The sequence below is a fragment of the Mesocricetus auratus genome, unplaced genomic scaffold (genome assembly GCF_017639785.1).
Source record: "Mesocricetus auratus isolate SY011 unplaced genomic scaffold, BCM_Maur_2.0 Super-Scaffold_100676, whole genome shotgun sequence".
NCBI lineage: Eukaryota > Metazoa > Chordata > Mammalia > Rodentia > Cricetidae > Mesocricetus > Mesocricetus auratus.
Genome location: NW_024429266.1, coordinates 53,336,799 through 53,362,979, shown reverse-complemented (window position 1 = coordinate 53,362,979; position 26,181 = coordinate 53,336,799). Strand labels below are relative to the sequence as shown.

The 26,181-nt window shown below is 42.5% G+C and overlaps 1 protein-coding gene across 2 annotated transcripts in view; it reads right to left on the bottom strand.

Annotated features, from left to right (window-relative positions):
- Positions 1–8,176: 8,176 nt before the first annotated feature.
- Positions 8,177–26,181, bottom strand: part of Camsap2 (calmodulin regulated spectrin associated protein family member 2) — a 69,944-nt gene continuing 51,939 nt past the window's right edge. For both annotated transcript variants that reach the window (XM_013115884.3, XM_013115885.3), the window contains 9 exons: positions 24,268–24,302; positions 23,439–23,508; positions 20,935–23,128; positions 17,559–17,695; positions 16,739–16,959; positions 14,463–14,535; positions 13,341–13,456; positions 11,352–11,470; positions 8,177–11,038 (listed from right to left, as the gene is read on the bottom strand). In XM_013115884.3, the coding sequence (XP_012971338.1) occupies positions 10,733–11,038; positions 11,352–11,470; positions 13,341–13,456; positions 14,463–14,535; positions 16,739–16,959; positions 17,559–17,695; positions 20,935–23,128; positions 23,439–23,508; positions 24,268–24,302 (3,271 nt within the window). In that variant the 3' untranslated portion in view covers positions 8,177–10,732. The remainder of the gene's footprint in view (positions 11,039–11,351; positions 11,471–13,340; positions 13,457–14,462; positions 14,536–16,738; positions 16,960–17,558; positions 17,696–20,934; positions 23,129–23,438; positions 23,509–24,267; positions 24,303–26,181) is intronic.

The following is a 26,181-nucleotide window of genomic DNA, read 5'->3' as shown; positions in this document are numbered from 1 at the left end:
ACCTCCCTTCCTGTCACCCCAGGCTGAGGCGAAGGGGTGAGCAGGAAGGTGGAGGGAGAGAAGAGTGTGGGGCGGGAGGGGCAGACCTCTGTGGTGGAAATGGAGGCTTCCAAGTTGGGCCTGGTCCAAAGGGGGCTTCACAACTGGTTACTGTGAGGAGATGTCCTTAGGGGTGGGAGTCCTGTGGCCACTCAGCGTTGGTGGCTCATTGATAATAGGTGCTTGGCCTGTTATCTGGGCCAGGGGCAGTGGGTGCCGTAGAACCCTAACCAGTTCTCAGATCTCACCAGGAGTTGCTCTTGTTTCCTAGTGTTTAGAGGGGAGGAGTCAGACCAGGCCCAAAGGGCTTCTAAGGAAAAACAATGCCTCATCTGGTCTCTAATTTGCTCTGCCATGTAGCATACAGGGGAGGCCTAGAGGTTGAGGGAGCCTCCCACGGTTCCTGATGAAGAATTGACCCCCTCCCCCAAGACCAATTAGCCTCCTGGAATGAAGATCTAGATGTGTCACCTGGAACGGCATTTCTGCTCTAGTTCAGAGCCGTGTGGAAGGGTTAAAGCTAGAGAGGGAAGTCGTAGTTGGAGTGCTCTGCTGGTAAGTCAAACAGGTCCTAACCTCTTACAAAAAATGACCCCAAATGGCTCCTAACAAAACAACAGTTTTGCTATTCTAAATCATGAGATAGGAACTCAGAGACCCCTTGTGGACAGAGGGGAAGGAGAGGGTTCGTGGATAAGGGTGTGCAAGATGTCCGCTTGCGTGGGATAGCAAGAGGGTGGGGTGAGGGAAGACACGCTTTCTCCTCAGGGAGCTACACCCAAATTCATAACACATATCCATCCCCTGACAGGCTGTGTTGGAGCTAATGTTAACCATGCCTTCCCAGAGTCACTTCTGTTGCCACCAAGAATGAGTGACTGACACATTGAGCAACCCTGGAATTCCGGGTGGGGGATGGCCAGTTTTGTTTGTTCCCTTTCCGTTAGTAGTGACCTCTCCATGTGGCAGGCATTGTTCTCTGTGTTTCAAGAAAAGCATTCTTGACCTCAGACCCAACGCTGAGGTGGGGAGAGACAGGCCGTGTGTGCCATGGTGTGGTCCATGTTTAAAACAAAGTCCACCTAGCGCTTAGAAGCAAGGCTGTACTGCTGACAGGAAAGGGCTGCTGAAGTCAGTGCTTCAGGCCAGGTCTAGGAAGAGGATAAAGGCCAAGAAGAATGGCAGAGCAGAGAGGATGATATAAAAGCAAGTACACGGAGACATGTAGGAAGACACTGGCAGGCTGTGGGAGCCTGGGGGAGGAACGTAGGAGGGTGAAAGAGTAGACAGCAGATGAAACCCGCAATATCACTGTGCCTGACGCTGAAGGGCTTTGGACATAGCTGGCAGCGTCACCGTGCCTGACCCTGAGGAGCTTTGGTTGTACGTCTGATTTGGAACAGCCCTGGCAGGACTCCACAGTATTTGTGACTGAAATAGACGACTACTATTTTATTTTGCAGGTGGTAAGGTCTCCCCCTCATCAGGCAAGTGCTCTACCACTGAGCCACACCTCAGCTCCTGACACAGTCATTGGCAGTAGGGACAAAAGGGAGAGGATGTATCAGGATCGGCACAGGTCTCCACACAGCAAGGATTCGAGGCAGGCCTGGGCTTTCTCTTCTGAGGAAGAGTGTGGAAGACGTCTCTGTGGTTAAAGGACCAGAAGGGCAGTTGTGTGTATGTGCCCGCCTGGCATTGACTGGAAGTAGGATAATGAGGTAATTTATGATCCAAGCCAACTGAGAGTAAAAGAAGCAAGGTTGTAAACAGTACTGTTCTGGCCTAACTGGGATAGCCCTGGGTTGGGTCTCCGTCGATAAGTGGAGCTACCCAGCAGAGGGTAGGAAAGTGGGATGGAGGCTAGACGTCTTCACATTTAGCTAGAGAGGGAGGGTGTAGCCAGATTGCCTTTGTGTAAGGGGAAAGGGCCTGCCTCTATCCTGCAAAATCTATCCATTAGATCAAACGTGCAGAACGTGGGGTACATATCTAGTCTGTTCCTGCCAAGAATGTTTTTCTTAGGCTGAGGAGAGGACTCAGCAGGTAAAGGCGCTTGCCACCAAGCCTGAGGAGCCGAGTTCAATCCCCTAACCCACATAGTAGAAGGGAAGAACCTACTTCTGCAAATTGTCGTTTGATCACACGTGTGCCATAAACACACATGCCCACACACATACACGCATGCACTAAAGAATCCTAACAGCTTTTAAAAGAGTATTTATCATCCCAGTTACAAGCTGGGAAAAGGTAGTCAGGCCAGGGAGTGAACCTGGCTGATCTCATTGTGGGCCTGGGCTTTCTCTAAAAGGCCCTCCACCCACACGTTGCTAGTGAGCTGTGTCTACCTCCTGGTTGGCCCGGGGGCAACACACAGTCTCCTTGCTTGGAAGACCAGGGGGACAGAGCCTAGACAGAGGCCAGGCCCAGTCCTGAAGAACTTTTACCACTTGGCACATCTCAGTCCAGGGCTCTGAGCGCATGAGTGATCATGAAGGCTGGAGATGAACAGTGAAGCCACCACCAGGGAGAAGGCGGACTGGAGGCAGCTGCCAAAGGGGAGGGGAGCAAGGGGCAGAGGGGAAGTAGAAGTAGGTTGTTTACTAGAAAAACACAGATTAGTGCTTCCTGGCTGTGGTCTCATACCCAAGGGAAGTCTGGTTGAGCACATACGGTGGATTTTTTCTGCCGGGGCCCAGGCACAGTAACTTTTTCCAGCTTGTCTAGCAAAGGCCAGCATGAAAGAAGGACAATGCCCTGGACACTTGTGGCACCCAGGCTGCTTTGTGAGGTGTGGCCGGCTACCATCTCTATGCCCCCAGGGGGACTCACCATGGGAATACAAACAAGTTAGCCAATTAAAGCATTCATCTTCCCCAGCCCAGGGTGCTGCCCATTCTCTGACTGGTGTGAGAGGCTAAACAGAAGTGGCCCTTTTTCCATCCAACCCCTGGGGCCTTCCTTCTCTGACACCATCTCTTATAGGGGCCAGTGGGCTGACTATTGCGTGGCCCATCCTGCCCTGTCCAGGATACTGTATTGTCTTTGGGATGAAGGGTGAATAACGTGTACATTTAATCTCCGTTGCTTTCAGGAGTTCTCTAACCCTCCACACAGGCTATGTATTTAAAGTTTCAACTTTCCCCACTATTCATTTTTTCTGTAAAAATTATCATAATCTTCAAGGACATTTTTTTGGAAATTATACTTGCCGTTTTCATTAGAAAGTTTCATGAAAGTCACCCCAGATTTGGCTCTTCAACACAATCATACTTGTAGTTTGGTGAATTTTTTTCATTCAGGGAAAGTATGTGTCCAAAAATAAAGTGTCCACATACTCCCACTATTCTTAGATTTTTAATAATGCTGTATTTTATATATTCTGCCTATATGTAGATTTTTTTAAAAAGATTTATTTATTTATTACATATACACCAGATTGAATTGTAGATGGTTGTCAGCCACCATGTGGTTGCTGGGAATTGAACTCAAGACCTCTGGAAGAGCAGTCAGTGCTCCTAACCTCTGAGCCATCTCTCCAGCCCTATATGTAGATTTTTTACATGACTGTTTCACCCATATATGCTGAATGTACCTGGTATATTGTCTGCTGTTCTCTGTGCCACAAAAGTCCACATTGTTAAATGTTGCTTATTTTTTTACTTTTTGCTTTTCAAGACCAGGCTTTTTTGTGTATCTCTGTCTTGGAAATGACTCCATAGACTAGACTAGCCTTGAACTCAGAGATCCACTTGCCTCTACCTCTCAAGTGCTGAGATTAAAAGCTTGTGCCAACACTGTCCGGCACTTAATTTTTTTCTTTTTTTGTAGGGGGGTGGTTTTAAGGCAGGGTTCTCTGTGGTTTTGGAGGCTGTCCTGGAACTAGCTCTTGTAGATCAGGCTGGCCTCAAACTCACCGAGATCCGCCTGCCTCTACCTCCTGAGTGCTGGGATTAAAGGCATGCGCCACTTAATTTTTTTAAGCACTTAAATTCAGACATCGTCTTGGTGCTTTTAATTGCTATAGTTTGTGATATTCAGATAATCATGTCCTGATGTATTATCATCATATATTTACTATTAATTTCTGTAAATTATTTATTATTAGGATAAGCCATGATCATTTGATTCAGATATTTTTTCAAACTTTTTCTCAGCTATTTTAAAAAGGTTTTTCATCTTACAGTTTCAGTCAGATTTGTTGCTGTTACCATTTTCGGCTTACTTTCTCTTTGATTATGTGTTACAGCTTGAATATGGAATGATTCTCAGACTCATTTATACTTAGGTCTCCAGCTAGTGGGCATTGTCTTGGAAACATGTGGAACCTTCTGGACATAGGATTTAGCTGGTGGATGTAGGGCTGTAGGGGAGGATCTTGAGGTATTTAGGCTACTCCTACTCTTACCTCTGTGAATTCCATCACACTCTTTTGGGCTATGGTGGGGTGTACTCTCTCAAACATCTAGCCTAAACAAATCCCATGTCCTTTAAGTTGCTCTGTCAGATATTTTGTCACGGCAACAATAAAAGTTCATACGTGATGTGTGAACATTGAGTTCTATGGCCATTATTATTAGACTTATTATGGGTATGCGTGAGTGTCTTTATGGCTGAGCATCACACTGTGTGTGCCTGGTACCCACGGAGGCCAGGTGTTAAGAGTCCCTGGAACTGGAGTTATAGGTGGTTGTTGGCCACGGGGTCTGCTATAGTGCTTGGTGGCGTCATTACCAGCTTGTCTCCAGCTGTCCTGCTGCAAGCGCTATTTCTCCCTTCTAGGACAGTGTTCTCTCTGCACACAGCAGCTGGTTAAATATGTCTACAGAGACACCTCATCCAGGAATCTTCAAGACTTGACTACCATTGCGTATGAATTCTGATGAATCCCCAGGGCCAAACATAGGATGATAAAGAGAAACTGCTAGAAGGATTGAAACATAGCTAGTTAGAATTGAATCTCAAGGGTGAGTAAAGCCAAGATTTTAAAGCCCTATCTTGTGTTTCTATACCAGTGATGCATCTTGAAGTGGGGTGAGGAATCCTCTATTCACTGCCGTTGGGCAGGTCCTTCATAGGCGTGAGTGTGTGTTAAGGGGCACAGGGTATACACGATGGCCACTCTGGTCCTGCCCTGATGTGTTACCACCCGAGATGGCTGGCATACGCAGGCGAGAGCCCCACCCTCTTACTAAACATTATTTAGAAACTTTCAGGTACTAAATGTGGGGTAGGTGGGAACAGACACTATCTGAGTCAGACATGAGCACTGGGCTCTAGCCTAGGGGATGAGTCACAGTGAAAGCCTTGTGGCCTGCAACTGGGTGGTTGCCCCAGAGCTACATCTACCCCAAATATCTTTGGTGGCCTTTGGAGGACATGGGGGAGGACAGCAGGGCAGAAGGGGAGACTTGGGAGGAAGGTAGCTTTCAAGGAAAGTGATACTGTCTTTCTGCAATGTAAGGGCTTTTTTCTTTTCTTTTCTTTTCTTTTTTTTTTGGTTTAAAGAAAAATCACCAGAAAATTTAAAGACAAGCCACAGGGGAGGCCCTCGATGTAAAAATGCCCCCATAATTTGTTTGGAAAGGAAATAACATTTTCTTTTGATGGTACTTATTTTGCCATCGGAAGCTTCTGGGCTACTCACTACCCACCTGCCATCACTTTCCAGTGCCTTCCCAGGTTAGTGCAGATTCTAGCTCCTTGTAGCAAAGCCTCATTAGCATTGGTGGGAGGGCACTGTCCCCTCTCCAGTGGAGTGGTTCTGCCATTCACAGAAACCAATTCTAGCCACTTTCAATTTGGGCTGACTTTATAAAAGGCGCCTTCCTGCTTGTAGGCAAGGATGTTATCGGGGAACTTCACAGATACACAGACTGGGGCTTCCTCTCAAACAGGGAACGTGTATTATGAAAGCCATCCTGTACCAGCAACTGTGATACAAGGCAGACTGTGACATCTTGCCTCGTATCAAGGTCAAAACAAACAAGGATTTCTGAAGGTGTCTGTGGACAAATGGAAATTCTCAGTGGTTCCCAGCACCCAAGCGATTCCCTCAGCTCTCCATGTAGTTCAATAGTGTTCAACAATACAATGAACACAGAAAGGCCCCACGGTTTGACCCCCATCCCTACCAGTTTTGTGACAGCTTGGAATGTCTTAGTTTTCTGTTTTTGTGTGCCTAAAATATTTCTCTGTGGTTCGGTCATGCTGAAAGGTGAGCTGGGTAAGCCTGTGAGGCTTTGGAGTCTTATTGTGGAAACTGAAGGTGAGCTGGGTGAGCCTGTGAGGCTTTGGAGTCCTACTGTAGGAACTGAAGGTGAGCTGGGTGAGCCTGTGAGGCTTTGGAGTCCTACTGTAGAAACTGAAGGTGAGCTGGGTGAGCCTGTGAGGCTTTGGAGTCCTACTGTAGGAACTGAAGGTGAGCTGGGTGAGCCTGTGAGGCTTTGGAGTCCTACTGTAGGAACTGAAGGTGAGCTGGGTAACCCTGTGAGGCTTTGGAGCCCTACTGTGGGAACTGGTTTACAAAGACTGTCATGGTTTTGAGCAATGGGGATGACAGGATGAAACTCGTGCTCAGAGAAGCAGACAGTGTGGAGCGTTAGGGTTAGGGTTAGGGCTAATGTTAGGTTAGGGTTAGGCATAGGTTAGGTTAGGTTTAGATTAGGTTAGGGTTAGGCGCTAAGCATGAACTTTAAGCCCCTGGCCACCAGTCAGTGGCAATGAGGAGGAGGAAGTATGTTTTGGTGGCTGCCTAAGATTAAGGTTCTTCTGTTTAGGAAAGGAAGGTATTAGCCTAGCATTTGCTGTCATTTGCTCTTCAACAACGGCCATTCTGATTAGCATGAGATGAAATCTTAGTGCTGCTTTGCAGTTGCCTAGGTAAGGATGTTAGACTAGACACACTTAGTGAGCGTTGGTTATTTTCTCTTCAGTTCATTAGCTCCTTGGTCGATTGACAGGTGCTTCTGGTGTCCAGAGGCCAGGGAACACCAGATTCCCTGTAACTGGGATCACATACAGGCAGTGGGGAGCTGCCACAAGGGTGCTGGGATTGAACTCAGGACCTCAAGGAGAGCAGCAGCCAGTCTTAACCACTGAGTCCTCTCTCCATCCCCTCCTTTATTTTTGTAACAAATATAAGGCACCTGTGGATGAAGCAGCTTATATAGCACAGCGACACTAAGTTTTGGTGTCTAAGCACTGGACAATGGGACACTGAGGTGCTTTGAGGAGACTGACATGCCCAAAGATACAAACAGTAGATCACTTAAAGTTGGATTTTCCTATTTGAGAAGCAACTCATGAAATGATACAAAACCTACAAAAGGTAGCATCGTTTCTATGGGATGATGGAGTTTCACTCATTTCAGGTTTTTTCCCCCAATTCCTTGTTCCTAAGTGATAGGATGGCAGCTGTTTGATTCATTAGATTTTACTCTTCAATACCTGCATAGAGGTTAGAAATGAAGATGTGGGTTCCTGTTCACCTTGAAGTAGTTCCCTCTACCCCAGCAAAGTTCACCCACTTATTAGCCAGGTGAGGGGGAAGCACCACAGTTTTTGTTTTATTCTGGAAAATTGAAATATCGGAGAATATTGTGGAAGTGTAATTGTATTCTGAGTGTCTTACAAAAAGGTGGAGCTCATACCAATGCCTGAGCACTCTTCAGGTACATGATTATCCATGAAGATTTTTTGGTTATCAGCTTTTTTTTCCATGTCCCCATCAGAATAAATAAAATGAGCACAATCAAAGCAATACATAGAGAAAGGTCAAGAACTGGCTACTGTATCAGGCTCCCTAGCCATCCTAAAGACTCAAGAGTATTCATGCCGCACATGCATGCTCACTAGAGATGCTGTAAAGTAATGTATGAGGGACATAAACGTACGCAAGTCACACATACTATGTGGGCAAAGCATAGAAACTTAAAAACTTTCTAACATCACCCAGAGAGGTATTCAAACAGCGTTTAATATTAAAAAATACTTCTTATAAGTAAATATTCAAATCACTAAATTTAAACATAGGCTAAGAGACAGGAAAACTCCATGATGTATTCTCCTGAGTCCAAATAATTTTACCAAACACAAGACAAGACAAAACACACATTTTATTGAAGAATCAGAGTCATTTGGTGCCATGCTTTTATTCAAATGAGAGGGGAACTACACTGTACCAGGAACTAGCGAGTCTGACAGCACGCATCATCTGCGGTGCTCAGGAGTGGACAGTAAGCACACCACACACTGCACATTGCCCAACAGCGTCCATGAAGTCACAGCCAGAAAGATGATTTTGGCTTTAAACAGCCAAATAAAAACTGCAACAGTCTGACAAAACCGATACTGAGAAACTGAGAGGAATTAAAAACTTCAGAAGTTGTGTTGAGTAGCAGAAGTTGACAGGCCACTGCTTACCATGACAAGGATTTGGCAATTTAAACTGAATACTTATCATGGTGAGTTGACCTCCAACGATGACAACACTTGTGTTTCAGTAAGATTGATGGAAATCTCCAAACTTTATGGAATGGCATATTTTCATTTGTATAATTTTAAAACATAATTTAAAAAGCTGCACCATAATAAAAAATCTGCAGACTAAAGAAATATATCTGTATTCCTCTTGCATTAATAAAGTAAAATATACTGAGAGCAATGAGCTTTGTGGCAATATTCACAGCCTACCTTTAGACACTAGACGTTCAGTTCAGTCGCTAGATATAGTTTAAGAATAGAGACAGCTGTGGTTAGTGTTCATTAGTTCTTCCATTGTCTTGCAGCTAATTTTCTTTATTCAATACTCAGATGACAGCAAGAAGACTGCTTTGATAGGGAAATAGACCATGTTTGGTAATATAAAATGCTTATTAAATTCCTTTGTCTATTATTCACTTTGTTTTGATTAGGTTTGTTCATAATTTTTAAACTAGTCTTACCCTACGGATATATTTGTTTAACCATTTCCTCCTAATTGTGATAAAAATTGGTGTCTGAAAGGTAAAATGTGAAATTCCCCATTTTTAATATTCATATATACATAATATGTATACATTTAAAATATAAGAGTTACATATCCTGGTCTCTTACATGCAAGCAGTAGATCACAAATAGTTTTGAGCTACACATACATTTTGCACAGGTTTTGGAAAAAAATCCATGAAAATTTTTTTACAGTTTTAACAAATATACATAAATATAAGAACATAAATTACAGTAAAATATTGACAGCATTTGAGAAAATGTTGAAAACCCAGACGCACTGATACCTAAAGGCCTTATAATAATAGTAAAGTACAGCTCAGGGACGTCCATTCCACTCTTCTTTTAAATAAGTAAATACATCACATGAGACATGAGTTCTCTTTCTAAACAACCCAATTAGAGAAATGTACATAGTTTCATCTCTGTATCCCATGGAAGAAATCAAACTACTCTCTCATTTATAAACAATATGTCTCTCCCCCCGCCCCCAGTGTGCACAGTTGTCACAACACTGAAACATAACAGGGTCACATAATCAATCATTCAAGTCTTTTCCTGAGAATGAAGTTTTCTCCAACTAACCCTCTGGTACACTTGCTAAAGAACAAAGATAGTATAGAGGAGCGTTCACGTGTGTCCTAATCTAAGCTGTCCCACTGGAGAGGGGTTAAAAAAGAAGGAAAACCCAGTATAACTAAAACAAAACAAAGCTACTTTCAAATCAAAATGTAGCCCTTTGTACACGTTTAAAAACTCTAAGTATAATTTCTATGTCGGTTATAAATAGAAAGGCCCCCTGAGAACTGCCCAGGAAGCCTTACATTTTCATACTGAAAGGCGACACTCAAGTGTTACTCACTTCAGCCAGCTTATAAAGTGACGTACTTTAAAAGAAATAGAAAGTGTTTTTGTTGTTGTTAAAAGTACAGTCTAAATTTTTCTGAGTTGGCCAGAAGTGGTAGAAACGGCACTGATTTCATCAGCAGCTTATTACAAGATACTCTGGGTAAAGCTTGTGTGGTCTGCAGGGAACCCAGGAGCAGCTCTCTACACCTCCCTATTAAACAGAAATGTTAATACTTGTGTGAATAATAAATAGAGAAGGTAAATACTTAGGGTGATTCTTGCAAATGCTGTAACACCATTAAAACATGAGGGCTATTGTAAAACATAACACTAGCGTTTCTCTTAACATCATAAGAAAGGTGCAAGTTACTTCTCAATGTGAACTTTCTACTTTCATGATCTCCACATGAAACAAAACACAAAGGCAGCTTAGAATAAACACCCAGGAGAGAGAAAGATAACAACAACAACAAAACATCTGAAGATGTGCACACATAGTACAGGGTTAAAAACAAAACAATACACATAATTTGCCATCTAGCCACGTTTCAAGCCTATGTCCCACTGTGTCCACGAGGGTTCAGTGCTTCAAGGTCTCTAACACCAGGCAGGTGAGCCTGGTCACATACAAACCTCTGTCTGTGAATCAAACATTCCCTTCATCACTTGGCCTTATCACCTAGGAGAATCTTCTGCACTCCAAACACTGTGTTCATTCCAGTTGTTCACAACAACAGAGTTAAGGTCCAGTTTTAATTGATAAAAATCTTGTTGGCAATTAGAAAGGTTTTCTATAGGCAGGAAAGATGAAGTACAAATTTACCACAAAGGTTCTGAAGCAAGCATTTCCCACCTCCTACGCTTTAGTAGGTAAGAGTTTTTTGGGTGTAACTGGTCTTTTGGTTTGCCATAAGTGGCTATGAATGGTAATTGCATCCACACTAGCAGATAAAGTTTTAGCAGGTATGTGGCTAAACTGTTTCCTGTCAGAATTGTACTTGTAAAGTCCCTCAATCATCTTTTTAGTGATAGATTTAGGGCCTATCCCAGTCAGTTTATTGATTTCTTCAGTTTCTGGGCAGTAAGTATACAATGACCTGAACTGGCAGCCTGAATCCCGGAACAAGATTAGGAAGTTGTTGGCATCTGACTTCTCCATTTCCTTTAGAATAGAAAACAAAAACAAGATAACAATAAAGCCATACCATTTTATTGAATGTTTATGCAACTGTTCATATTTCTTGGTTAAAATTTATGACATTTTAAAATCAAATTTCATGTTAACATTTCTGGCAGTCCTAGGGATCATTCACACATGCTCAGGTGGCATTTACCACTGTGTTCTAGCAAGACTTTCCAAGTCTCTACTCAGTTTAACTAAACCTTTAGGTCTTCCAGAACTGTCCGGAGGATCCTCCCCGCACTGGCCCCGAGACCTCAAGTCATGAACTTCATCTTCAAGAGGATGTGCTTACCTCTAGTATTTTTTTCTTCTGGCCTTCATTCACTTTCCCAGCCAAACAGCAATGAGCTAGTGCGTTCTGGATTATGTGCTTATTGGATTTGGCACTTGGTTCCTTGTAGAGCTTTGGTCCTGTAGTGGAAAGATTTACAACAGTAATAGACATGACATTTCCAAGACAGAAACATTACCAGTTTTCCATGACGGGACTGCTCCTACACTGACGACACTGCAGGAGAAAACCAAATTCTGGACTTGAAGTTTCCTGTGGATCCTTTTTCTTTTTCTTGAGACTGGATCTCACTATGCAGCCTTGGCTGTCCTGGAACGCGCTCTGTAGACCAGGCTGGCCTCAAACTCACAGAGATGCGTCTGCCTCTGCCTCCCGAGTGCTGGGATTAAAGGCGTGCGCCACCATGTCCAGCTCTTATGGTCTTTTTAGGGGCTACACTGCAGCCACAACATGGCTTTATTCACACAAGGACACATTTGGGGGATGTTCTTGTGGCTTTGTGACGCTGTCCCATGAAGGCAGTGTTGGGAATAAGATACTGCTTATAACTGTTATAGTCTCTTCAGTCTTCCCACGCTGGCTAGATTGCTGACGACTAAGCTTGAAATATAAAGGGTCCAAGAGTTATATTTAGTTTTGTTTTGTTTATTTGAGACAGTGTAAGCCCAGACTGGTCTGGAAGTAAGTATGCAGTCCAGGCTGGCCTCAAACTCAAGGCCATCCTCTTCCCTCAGTCTCACAAGTGCTGGGGTTTCTGGTATAAGCCACCATATTTAGTTTTAGCTTGCAAGAGGGCAATCTTGGGCAATCTTAGCTCAGTCAGTAAATACTTCTCTTATAAGCACAAGGATGTGAGTTCAACCCCCAGAGGTGGAGACAGGCAAATGAAAGAAACCCCATTTCACAAATGCACAAAACTGAGAGATGGCTCAGTGGTCAAGAGCACTGGCTGCTTGCTTATCCAGTGTCTGAGTTTGATTCCATCTCTAACTCCAGTCCCAGAGGACCTCATGTCCTCCTGATGCAGACCCCAGGTTTGCAAGAGGGGAGCAGACAGACATATACAGGTAAAACACTCATATACATAAAAAAGAGGCTGTCAGATTGACCATAGGAGGTTGTACCAAAGCTACAGAATAAAGAGGAGAAGGGGGATCCAGAAAGTAAATACAGTCTCTAGCCAGTTCTTGCCTACTTAGGGCAATGCTTCCAACCCTGCAAAACTGCAGGCACACGAGGACCTCCTCCTCCTGCTCTTCCACACACACCATGCTGCCACCTTTTCCTCAGTCTCTGTTGCTTCCTGTCTTTCAGTGGGTCCTCACTTTCTAGTCTCTGGTTTGATTTTATCCAATCATGCCCACCCACACAGAGGCTGGAAAACGACCTGGGGGGAAGAGGGCTGGTGAGGACAGACACCCTCCCAGATCTAATGCATTCTTCTGACCTCTAGGTTCCCTTAACACTACTATTATCACTACTGTTTCGATGATGTTAGGGAGTGAACTGAGACCCTCATGCAAGTTAGGAAAACACTTCACCAGTCAATATATCCCCAACCTTTGTTTATTTTGAGACAGTCTCATTAAGTTACCCAGCCTGGTTATATTTGAAGCCCCAGTGTTAGGCAGAGTTGGGGAGTCCTTAGGGATAGAAGCTCCTTCACACATTTATAAGGAACATTATGTCGCTGATAAAACGTCTCTAAGCTTTCTTTGAACTCAAGTTACCACAAAGAAATGCTAAGTGACATTAAGGCAGATGGCATCAAAGTGACATCTTTAGTTTTGCTTAGGAAACTACCTTATTTGCCAGGGATGAACTCTACCTCCGTCAGTGGGGCCGTACCACTGAGAGGCTAGCCCCTCAGAGTGGCCACTTGCCTCACTGTGCCCCAAGATGAACCAGTAACGCCTTCTTTACTGCGCCCTACGCCTGTTCTCATTAGTGCATTAAATTAAAACACTCCCCCGCAATGTTCACACTGACCTGTGTACTCTGTTCCAGAAGCCACTGAAGAAGTCGTTGATGCGTTTTCCCAGTCTTTCTCACCATTTCTACTGCCACAGCGACTTGGAGATAAGAAGCCTTCTACAGACTCTGACCTAAACATGGATAACTTATGTTTTATGTCCCAGAGAAAGAACACTTGCGTTTCTGAGGACGCATGTGATAGCATCAAGCAAAACAACCTAGATCTTTAACAACAAGGCAGTGCTAGAACCTATCTTCTCTGCGGCACATTACAGAATACTGACAACCTGCACACTAGGATGGTAAGTTCTGAGAGCCAGAGAAGCACTCTGCTGATGCGAGTCTTGTATTTGAAGGCGACACTGATTCTGTCTAGTCTGTATGCTAGAGAAAGAGTACAAGAGACCTCATCTCATGTATTAGATACAAAGGCTCCAAAATGTGAACTTCAAGTAAGCAAGCTACTTTTGGGATTAGTATAATGTCACTGTCTTCAATGGGAAAACAGATTTTATTTTTCTGTTTCTATTATTTAATTAGTCATATGAGCAATATCTTTGCATATGATTACTATTTGCATATAAATACTGTTAGTATTTACAGCTTACAAAAGTATTAATGTTAATAATTCAAATTCTCAAAGAGACTAAAAAGTAAACAGACCATTACTATAATCACTATATTATGTGTATGTGTGTGTGTGCACACACACCTATAGAACATAAGAGGACAACTTGCTGGAGTCAGTTCTCAACGTGGGTCTCAGGAGTTTGAACTCAGGACGTCAGATGTGGTAGCAAGTCCCTTTACCCACTGACCACCTTAGTGGCCCCATTTCATATCATTTTAACAGAAAGTCTCACACCCCCTCTCCAAGACAGGAGTTCTTGTGTGACCCTTGCTGTCCTAATAAAACCCACTCTGTAGACCAGGCTGGCTTCAAACTCACAGAGATCCACCTGCCTCTGCCTCCTGAGTGCTGGGATTAAAGGTGTGTGCCACCACAGCAAAACTAAAAATTTGTGGTGTTTAATTCATTATAAAATATAAAGTAATTCTAATTTTTATCTAAATTGTTACATAATTGCAAGTAGCACACTCTTTTCTGTAAAGAACATTCAGAAGCTCTGGGCTTACCTTGGTGTCCTCTTGCCTGAGTGAACGCTCTCGTTGTCACCTGTGTTCAGTGACGCCAAAGAGAGGCTAGAGACTGAAAAAACATGGTAAACTCGTGATCCTGAACAAAACAAAATTGTCAATGCAATAGAAGAAGAGAGTTTGTTCATTAGATAACACCAGCAGTGATAATTGGGCTTTTCTAATTTCTTTTCTTCTTTTGCCCTGAATCTAACACATATATGGTGCATGCAGATATTCACGATTTAAACTAAGAATCAAGAGTTAGGCTACAATAAAACTTGCTGTTCTAAAAGTAATGTGGTAACACAAGACCTGATATCATGACCAAGTTTTTTCAAGAAAGAAACATATATTTTCTAATATCTAATTCCTATGCACAAAATTAACTTAAAATTTCTCCCAGTGTGTTTTGGTTTGAGATTTATTTTTATTTTACATGTATATTTAATTTTTGCCTGCATGTATATGTGTGTCTTGCATGCATGCCTCATGCTCACTGATGCTAGGGCCATCATGTGGGTGCTGGGAACTGAACCCTAATTCTCTGCAAGAGCACTAGAGCTCTCAAGCACTTGAGCTACCTCACCAGTCCCAGCCCTCTCTTCAGCCACATCAGCCAATATCAGCGTTTCGTCAGACCAGGCCATTCCTATAGCCTCAGAACTTGGAATATGGACGCAAAACTGCTAGATGGAGGCCTGCTTGTGCTAAAAAGCAAGCATACAAGCAAAGCTTCACTGCCTAGCAACTATCACTTCTCGGTTATCTCCCTCAGAATTCAGTCTAGGACCAGAGTAACTACAGGGTTCTTGTTTAGTTTTGAAGTGCTAAGGACAGAATCTAGAGCCTCAAGTTAGGTAAGGCCTCTTCTACCTTTATCCTCAGCTCTAAGACTTGTCTGAAATTTTTCATGGCACTACTTTAAATAATATGGCTTAAAGACTATGCACGTGAAATTTAAAAGGTATATTTTCTCAATTTCAAGAAATTATAATTTTGGATTTTTGACTATTTCTATCTTAAAGGGGGAAAATTTTAGCCGGGCGATGGTGGTGCACGCCTTTAATTCCAGCACTCAGGAGGCAGAGGCAGGCGGATCTCTGTGAGTTCGAGGCCGGGCTGGACTGATAGCCTCCGAAACAATACAGAGAAACCCTGTCTTGTAAAAACCAAAAAAAAAAAAAAAAAAAAAAAGGGGGGGGGATTTTGAAATCTTCTTTACTGCCCAGTAACAATGGTTAGGGATATAGTCAATGGGAGAGAGTTCTTGCATCTCATGTGCAATGTCCTACACCCTTACCTCCAGAACAACGGTAACAAAAAACATAGGTATGTTTCTTATACATTTTACGCACATAATATTTATCCTAAATTCTTAAGTTTTTAAACAATAGTTAATACATTAGGGGATATAGTGTAGTTGGTGGAGTGCTTGCTATGAAGCACCAAGTCCTGGATTTAACTCCCAGCACTGAGTCAGAGGGGTGCTAGTACATGCCTGTAATCCCAGGACATGAGGAAGAGGTGGGAGGATCAGAAGTTCAAAGTTATCCTTGACTACACAGTGAGTCTGAGGTTAGCTTGAGCTATGTAAGACCTTGTCTTTTTTTTTTTTTTTTTTTTTTTTGCTTTTTTTCAAGATAGGGTTTATCTGTATTGTTTTGGAGGCTGTCTTGGAATTCGCTCTGTAGACCAGGCTGGCCTCAAACTCACAGTGCTGGGATTAAAGGAGTGTGCCACCAACACCTGGCTTCTTCTTCCTTTTTTTTTTTTTTTTAAGATTGATTGATTGATTGATTATGTGTACAGTGTTTTGCCTACATGTTGCCTGAAGGCCAGAAGAGGGCACCAGATCTCATTACAGATGGTTGTGAGCCACCATGTGGTTGCTGGGAATTGAATTCAGGACCTTTGGAAGAATACACAGTGCTCTTAACCATTGAGCCATCTCTCTAGCCCAAGACCTTGTCTTAAGAGTGAAAAAGGAGGAGATAGAAATAATTCAAGGATGTTACATCTGCAGACAGAATTCTCTAATAAGTTAGTATTTAAACTACATTTTTAGCATTCCCACTTGGTTTACTAAATATATGCATGCACATATAATGCACCTAGATTACATAAAGTTTCCTTTGCACATTTTGATTTTCCAAATAAGACCATGCATCACCTCAAACTGTGTATCCAATTGAGTATTACCAAAGCATTGTCAAAGTTAGTACAACAAACCAAGCTGGTGTTTACAAACAGACCTCATAAGTAACTGGTATTACCTGGAGGGCCTTTGACTGGTGTTTTGGGGGATTCAATATGATCTCTGTGAATAGATTTTGGCCGCTGTTTTTTCTGTTTTGCCACCTGAGGACGAGGCTTGATTACTGTATCCATGTCCTCCATTAGCTTCAGTTGTTTTCTCCTCATGTATTCCTGCCTAATAAATTCCCTTCGTGCTCGTTCATCTTCTTTCTTCTGACGTTCTTCCTCGGTTTTACGCCTAAGAAACCAAATGGCTAAATCTATTATTTTGCATACCAAATACAAATGACATCAGAGAGAGCTATATATTTGATGGGAGAAAAAGAAAATTATTGTATTTCAGAACCTCAGGAGAAAACAAAATTTAAAATTTTGGTCATCTTTCTTTGCTGTGGTACATATGTGTGTATTTCTCAGTGAATTTACTTTAGTGTTTTTTTTTTAAACATTAACATTGATTTTCAAAGTTAATGCTCCTGGAGATATTTACTCTGACAAGCAAAATGAATATCTGAACTTCTAAAAACCACCCTGGCCGGGCGTTGGTGGCACACGCCTTCAATCCCAGCACTCCAGTGGCAGGTGGATCTCTGTGAGTTCGAGGCCAGCCTGGTCTACAGAGACAATTCCAGGACAGCCTCCAAAACAATACAGAGAAACCCTGTCTCAAAAAACAAAAAACAAAAACACCCTAAGTCAGCAATGATCCAGCTGCCTTACACTGCCCCCAGCATATCTGAAGAGTCCCATTAGTAACATGGAGATGTGAGTAGCCCCATGGGCACACTTGCAGATCTAAGCCCCTGTGTGGACACCGAGGCGCAGGACCACCCGTACCTTGTCTCCTCTTTCTTATGCTCCATTTCTGCTTCCAGCTGCTGCTTGCGAAGCTGAGTTTCTTTCTCCCTTCTTAACCGTTTCTCCAACAAGGCTGCTCGTTTCATTGCCATATCATTTTCTGCCTTTTGATCATCCTAAGAACAAATTTTGTTGAAAAGAGTAAACATTTTAGGTTCCAATATTTTCATTTTCTAGCATAGCCACATCTTGTAGTTACTCATATCTAAAAACCTGAACTAATTACAACTTTATCAAATGTGTACATGATTCAGAAAATATAAATTCCTTAATGACCATTAAAAGAAAAAAAATGAACAAAAGCAAGGTTTTGTGTTTTTAGTTTGTGTGGAGGTGGGTGGATTGGTGGGTAACTTGTAGGAGTCTGTTCTCTCCTCCCTTGTGTGGGTCCCAGGGACTGAACTCAGGTCAGCAGGTTTGGTGTTAAGAGCCTTTTCCTTAACCTGATGAACCATGCCATGGCCTGAAAACAACTGTTTCAAAAACTTACATGTATGTGCGTTTGTGTACCCCATATTCATGCCATGGTACACACATGGAAGTCAGAGGACAATTTGCAGAGGACAAGTTGGTTCTCTTCCTCCACAATTTGGGTTCCGGGGATCTAATCAGATTGTAAGGCTTGACAGCAAAGACAGCAAGGGTCCTTCCCCACTGAATCACCTCACTGGCCCCCAAATAACTGGCTTTGATTCTAACTGCCTAAAGTAGGAGAGTTTGCCCCCCATTTTAAAAATCACATTTAAATTATTATGAAAATTGGATAAAAAGCATTCCACAACTAGCCACCAAACATCATGTCACCTAAGTGTTGCACGGGCTTGTTTCTAGTTTAGATTGTTTTTCAGCTGAGGTGCTGATAGTTTGACCGGTGGGTTCACTTGAAAGAAGAGATGGGTATAATTCCTTTCCTGAGGGGCTGCCACTCTGAGAACTGGTCACGGTCTGTAACCTCCTTGACTTACTGACCTGACCCGCCAGGGCACTCTCAGTTCTCCGAAGGCTTCTAGGAGGTGGTGCTTCACCATTCAAGCAAGAAGCAAGTAGCAAGCTGTGGTACCAACTGGCTCGTGGTCCTAATGATTCCTTGAGAGTACTTAATTCTTTAGTGGCTAATACATTTGCAACGCAGTGCTGGACATGACAGGTATTAAATCACATGGGGAAGAGGCACTTTTGCCTCTTGCTTCACAAGGGAGCCCAGAGACAGATCTCATGATGAATAGAAAAAGCCAGATGGATACCACTAAATCCATCAGCTCAAACACGTATTTCTACCAAACTATACACACTACACGATGCTCTGGGTAAAAAAGAACCAGTCCACTGGGTAATCACAGTCTAAATGAAAAAGAAAAGAAACACAAGGCAACTGAAAACTCTGGATTATAAGTGCATTGTCAGTATATGCAGGATGCCACAGAGACACAGGTGGACACATTAACTAATCAAGGAAGCATGAAGTCTTAGAGGAAAGAACAGTCATTCTAGAGCAGTGATTCTCACCTTCCTAATGCTGCGAATGTTTAGTACATTCCCATAAAGTTATCATTGCTACTTCTTAATTGTAATTTTGCTACTGTTATGAATCATAATAAAAATATCTGACATGCAGGATACCTGATATTCGTCCCCTGTGGGAGTCATGGCCCACAAGTTGAAAACCTCTGGCCTAGAAACTATGAGGAAAAGTCTAGACAAGTAGGTATGGGTTATTCTGTCCAAGTCCCTGAGTTATGCTGAGATTTATAAACACTTTCCCAGAATGCCTGAGGATCACTCTCCAGTACTACCTTTAGATATAAATAAGGAGTCTCCAGTGGAGCCTGGCTTTTGGAGACAGTAGCAGGATGGTATGGGGAAAGGTAAGAAATTATACCCATGTCCAAGAGATGACCTCTGGGTCAGTGAAGACGTGAAATGAACAGGATGGAAATGAAATGAAGGTACGGATGGATGCCTAGCTTATGTTGAGGATCCCTTCGCCCCATTTTCCTTCCTGGGCAAGAAGCAAAGGTATCAAGACTTTAAACCTGCACATAAAACTTTGCTGTGCTAATATCTACAGTAGCAGTCTATTAAAAAAAAAAGCGGTAGTTTTACATGATTAAGAGACAAAACATGACTTACACCCAAATTTCTAAATGCTAAGAGAGGCCTAAGGGACAAGCATCCTGAGATGAAATTTAAAATAATCACAACATTAAAACTACCAATAGCCTCACTTTGATGTTTCTCCCCATTACTATTGCACACTTCATCTAAATCTTAAATTCTTAAGCTGTGCTGCCAGGTACATTTTCTAATGACATCTGCCCTGTGCAGTTCTACAGGGTCAGAGGTAACAGTCCATGAAAGAAAGAAGTATGAACAGCACATGTTTCTAACTGTGGAAAACATAATCTTCCATGGGCTAATTTAGAAAACTATAAAGATGAAGAAAATGGATAATTGAGAAGAAAAAAAGCTTTAACATTATTAAGGTTTTATTTATAAATTCTAAGATCTTTATTATCAAGAAATCATACTGTCTATGCTCTGTCATCTATTTGGCTGAAGTACTATTTAACTACTGTTATCTAACATCAATAATAAGATTAAGGTTTATATTCCTAATCTGTACAGATACAAGATTATAAATCACCTGTTTTACTGCCTTAACAACAAATCCGAAATACACATCTCCAGTTATAGAAAACAAACTATGGTCTAGGATACAAAGTATAATTAGGTAACTGATCGGGTTTCTTCAAACTGTCTTTAAAGGAGTCTTTCCAGGGGCGGACAGTAGCTGGTGACAGAGCTCTGCCCAGCATGTAAGGCCTTGGCTTTGGTCCCCTGAAAAAGAGACCTGTACTAAATGATAGTATCAAACTACTACACGCTTTTACAAATGTTTGACTTTGCATGATCCATATCTGGTAAGTTTGTAAAATTCAAAAATATATTATGATTAAAAACTGCTAAAACCTTAAAATATATTTATATACAATGCAATATGAGTACGATGCAATATGAGTACTTTTACCAACTGGGAATAGCTGAATTCTTAAAAGGGCTTTGATAAATGTGAGAAGGGCAGTAGGGAACCATATAACATGATTTAAATGCATGCATGCCATGACTGTGGGAGAGGACTGCAGCTTGAATCCACACTGGAGTGTGGTTGCAGGAACCACAGTGTGCCTTGGTACTTCTATAGGACAAGGCAGGGTTTGCCTAGACACGTTCTGGGAGCAATGGCTGACTTGTACTAATGAGCTTGTTCCTGAAGAAGTCAATGTATCAACTTAGAAAACATGCAGGCACCCATCCTAAGAGAATGCTCCAAACTATCTGGATTGGTCAGTGTTACCTTAAAAAAGAATCCACAGCATACTTTCTGGTCATCATCACATTGTTCTTTATCACTCTCTCCACCACAGTTTTCAACAGATACATCAGCCTTTTCAGGGGGCTTCAAATCTGACAGAGAAACTTCAATCAGATTGACATTTTTAGGAGCGCTGGGTGGGAAAACAGGTTTAGGAGGTGGATCGGTGGGCTGACTCAACTGGTCCTCATTTGGTGTCACACACACCGTCTCTGTGATGGGCTGTGACAAGACTTCAGAAACTGTTGATTCAACAGGTTTAATCTCCTTTTCCCCAGGATTATGGTCACAAGGTTCCGATGTCCCTTTGCACTCGGACGGCTCCTTTTTAATCTCTTTTGGTTTGGGCTCTTTTAATTGGGGCTCTCCATCATCACCAAAACATACAAATGACCGTGTCTGAATGGGGACCTGACTGGGTGAAAACCTCCTTAACCGAGGAAGACTATCCACAGACCGAGGAGGCGTCAAGGTTCGGTTCAAAGGAGTTATTTTTAATTCATTTGGCCTTGGAGTCCTTTGATTTTTAACAGAAAAAGACGCGCTCTTCCTGTTGGAAGACTGTGGGGACGGATGAGTGGGGCGTGGGGAGTCAGACGAGAAGGGAGCGGCAGCTGATGACAGGCCTGCCTGTCTAGGCTTAAAATCACGAATCTGCTTCTGTGGAGAGGGTTGTGGAGGTGAAATCACCCAAGACTGCTGCTCTCTCATCTGCATTAGCATCTCCTGCTGAAGGGACAGGCGTTGCATTTCTTGCTGTAGAAAATGCAGGGATGAATTTAGCTTTTCGATGGACTTTGTATATTCTAAAATTTCTCCCTCATTTAAATTCTCTTCTGAAGGACTTGCCAGGTTCCACTGCTTTTCGGGATCCACAGGCGTGGTTGGAGACTTCAGCCATTTTCCCTGAGGATTCTCCATGCTCTCCTTTATGTCTGCTAGAGATTTGCTCCTTTGTCCATCCATTCTCTGTGATTCCTTCTCTTTTGCCCTGTCAGTATACACTTTCTCATCTTCTGCTCCCGCTGCTTCCTCTCGAAGGGGGGAGATCCCATCCCCTTTCTTTTTCACCACAGTCAGGAACGCTGTCCTTCCCATTTTCTGCCTCTGTCTAGTGAAGGCAGCTTCCATCTTCTTTTTCTGGGCTTCTATAGCACGTCTTTTTTCTTCTAGTCTCATTCTAAGCTGCACCACTTCAGAGGCCAACAGCTGGGTGGTGTCCCGTCCCTGGGCAATGCCTGTTTCTTCTGGAATCTGTGCCCAGGAAACTACATGGGGGATATTAAGTTCGGAGCCCTCTGGTGTAGTTTTTTGAGAACTGCTCCCACTGCTTTTCCCGTCAGTATGATTGAGCTTCCTGAACTTCTGCTCAGCAAAGCTGGTCATCTTCACTCCGGAGCTAGAGGAAGCACTGCTCCCTGGCTGAGACTTGGTACTAACGGTACTTGGGCAAGGGCTCAGGGCTTCTCTGGCGTTGCTGCCTCTTATATCATAGTCCTGAAGAAATTTAGACGCATCATCCATGTCAGAGTCTAAGCTAACAGTGTAATCTCTCAAGGAAGAGTCTTCGTCCATTGTTTCTGGAATGTCCTCTGAAGGAACATGAATCCCTGTGTCAACTTCTGTGGTGTCTGTTATGGGACTCAAGGCACCTTTTGTATCAGTTATATTCTCAGGACTAGATTGATTTAGCTTGGTATTTGAGTTTAGGATGGTCAGATCCTGACTATGAAGGAAGAAGCCATTAGCGATTTGATCTGGCCGAGGTGTATGAGGAGTTTTTTCAGTGTCATGAATTATTTGTAATGCTTCTTCAATGCTTGGTGTCTCAATCTGATTGCCAAACTCATCCAGAAGCACTCTATTTTGTAAAGCCCCGTTAGGAAGCCTGTAGTGAGCATTCTCGTTAGAATTTAGTTCATTTGTGTTAAGGGGCATGTAAGATTTGAGGTCAGTACGAGGGTCTGCATGTAGTTCTTCTTCAATGCCTTCTTCTTCTTCTCCGTTCACAGGCTTGAAGGACAAGTTTTTCCTGATGTTTTTGGATGTACGGCTGTTGTTGAGAGCAAGCCCTTCATTACTAACAGAGCGGATGATTCCTCGGCTTGGAGTGGACCTCTGCGAGCTGTCTTCTTTATCAAAGGAAATGTCAAATGAAACGCCATGCACTGATGTTCTAGAAAAGATGTAAAGACAAAATGTTTAAGAAACTGCAGGGAATAAGTGATTTTAAAATACCATCGTACAATTATTTGACAGTCTATGCCCTTCTTTCGTTTTTCACAATCTCACTGACCTCAAGGTAAGACTAGACTATTTTATTACATTTCAACTTAGCCTCTTTGACCTCTATCATACCCCTACCCTTTCAAAGTTAAGTCCTAATTAAAATTTTGATTTGACAACTTGGCTAATGACAACAACAAAATGCAGAGTGAGGTAAAACACATTTTTAACAGCATGACTGTACTAACAACTTTGCTTACCTTTTCTCTTTAGGCCATGTTCCTATGAAGCCATCAACATAAGACATAGATGAAGACCTTCTAATTCCTCCTTCAAATGCAAGAAAGGAAAAAGCATTGAAATCACACATGACATATTTTTTCAAGGCACTTAGAGAGCGGAACCTCAGCAGCAACAACACAGCTGGGGGGGGGGGTTGTAGCTTATAGCTAACAACTAACTAGCATGAGAGGCTCTGGGTTTAAACCCCAGTAAACCACCTCCCTGACAAGTAAGTATATACATGTAAACAATTTTATTTTGGTACAAACCAAGAAACACATACATACATACACTTGGGAGTGGCTCACAGCAGTAATACTAGCACTTGGGAGATTGAGGCAGGAGGGTCAGTAAAAGACTAGTTTGGGTACTATAAAGAGACCTCAAGAAAATAAAAACAGGACACAGTGGCACACCCCTATTAACTGGACATAGTGATGCACACCTATATCCCTAGAACTCACAGATCAAGGCAGGAACATCAGAAGTTCATGGTCATCTTTAGCCACATGAGGAGCCTGAGGCCAGTCTGGGCTATATGAGATCTTGTCTCCAAAACAAAAGAAAAGCAAGCACAGGGACTAGGAGACAGCTCACTGGTATTGCACTTGCCTAGCATATGATACCCGAGGTCCCTAATACCACAAAAGGGGTGGGGGAAGCAGGTATGGAGCTACAGACCACTCATCATGTACATAACAGACACATCTTTCAGAAAAAGATTAGATGCTTATATTTATTCTCACTTATTTTCCAGTTAGCCTACTTAAAATTGCATTTTCCTCAGAGGCCTTTTTAATACATTACCTGAGGCTGAAGAATGAGCTTGGGGACGTGCATACCTAAAAGGCAAATGATGAGACTGTAAATATAGCTCCTTCTCAATGCACTGCATAACATATATGATATGATGAGACTGTAAATATAGCTCCTTCTCAATGCACTGCATAACATATATAATATGATGAGACTGTAAATATAGCTCCTTCTCAATGCACTGCATGACATATATAATATGATGAGACTGTAAATATAGCTCCTTCTCAATGCACTGCATAACATATATAATATGATGAGACTGTAAATATAGCTCCTTCTCAATGCACTGCATAACATATATGATATGATGAGACTGTAAATATAGCTCCTTCTCAATGCACTGCATAACATATATGATAAATTCTCTCTCTATATATACATGCACTTTCATAAAAAATAATAAAAAAACAAGTTAAATGAAACCCATTAATTTACAGTATTTTCGGGAAATGTCTAAAACCTTCTGTACAATAAAATCCCACAGAAGACCCTGCCACGCCTCTCAGCATAGCCTCATAAAGACACGAGGCTTTCCTGTTACCTCTCACCCAACTCTTCCCTGTTCACTAAACACGAGGGAACTGACAGGCTGTCTTCTTTAGTGACAGTGATAATTGGTCCAACCAAGATACACTTGGTCCTGCTTTGGAGTTTTCATCTGCCATGTTCTGCAGGCATCGAGTGAAGGTACACATCCCATTCCCATCCCCAGGTGCCGGTCAGGGATGGAGCAGCAGCCCCGCTCACTCCATCACACCATCTTGGAACTCATATAAACTGAGACTCTGAACAAGCCAGCAGACTCAGAGTCAGGATCAATGCTGTGCCTAATCAATGAGCTCTCTCTAGAGTGCAGCAATACTGAAGGATTGTCTGTTCAAACCAAATGCAATCTGGGGTCTCTGAATCTTTCTCCCTAGTATGCACAGCTTGTCCTCTCAGTTTATTTGTAGTCATTTGCTAGGACTGTCAATAAACAGACAGTTCCAAGCATGTCTGTGATTCCCTCTTTCTAAGTGTATTCCATAGCATGTATACACCAGAGTAGGTAATCCTGAATACAAGGAAACTGGTTATTAAAATGTGTTCCTTCTTTTCTTCTTCCCCAAATAATGGCTACCATGATAAAAAGCTGGTTAACTGTCTCATTTTGAAACTCTCACAGAGGGTTTGGTGTTGTACACTCCTGAATCAGCTAGGAAGACAAGGAGGTGGGCACCTGGTGGGTCTGCCTTTTCTGTTACTGCCTTCATTTTACTCCTAAGATTTTTATTTTAGGTGCAGTAACACCTGCAGACAAGCCCACATTATTCCCGTTGAGAGGAAAAATGATTCAACCCCTCCTCAAAGGTTCTAGGAAGGGTAGATGGAGAGATGGCTCAGTGGTTAAGAACACTGGTTGCTCTTCCAGAGGACCAGGGTTCAATTCCCAGCACCTACATGGCAGCTCACAACTGTCTGTAACTTCCATTCCAGAGGATCCAAAACCTTCACACAGACACACATGTAGGCAAAATGCCAATGCACATAAAGTAAAAATAAGTCATTAAAAAGTGCTATGAAGGATCATGCGAAGACTTATAGAATAGCATGGGAATGGTGACCCAGAATGTGAGCATCTTCTAACTTTCAAGGAAAGAAATGTAGTCAATCAGGAAAGCATTGGGGAAATTGCATTTAGAAAGACACCCTTAGGGAAAAATACACAGCAGTTCCTAGATGAAGCTACACACATACACATTCCTTTCTTCCTTTTCTTAGGTGCCAGAGGTTGAACACAGGGCCTTATATACACCAAGCAAGCATTCTATAACTGAGTGATGTCCCCAGTACTAGATCAGTAGTAGTACTTTATAACTTAGCCCTTTTGCACTAAATTGTGAGATAGGTACAAAATAGAAA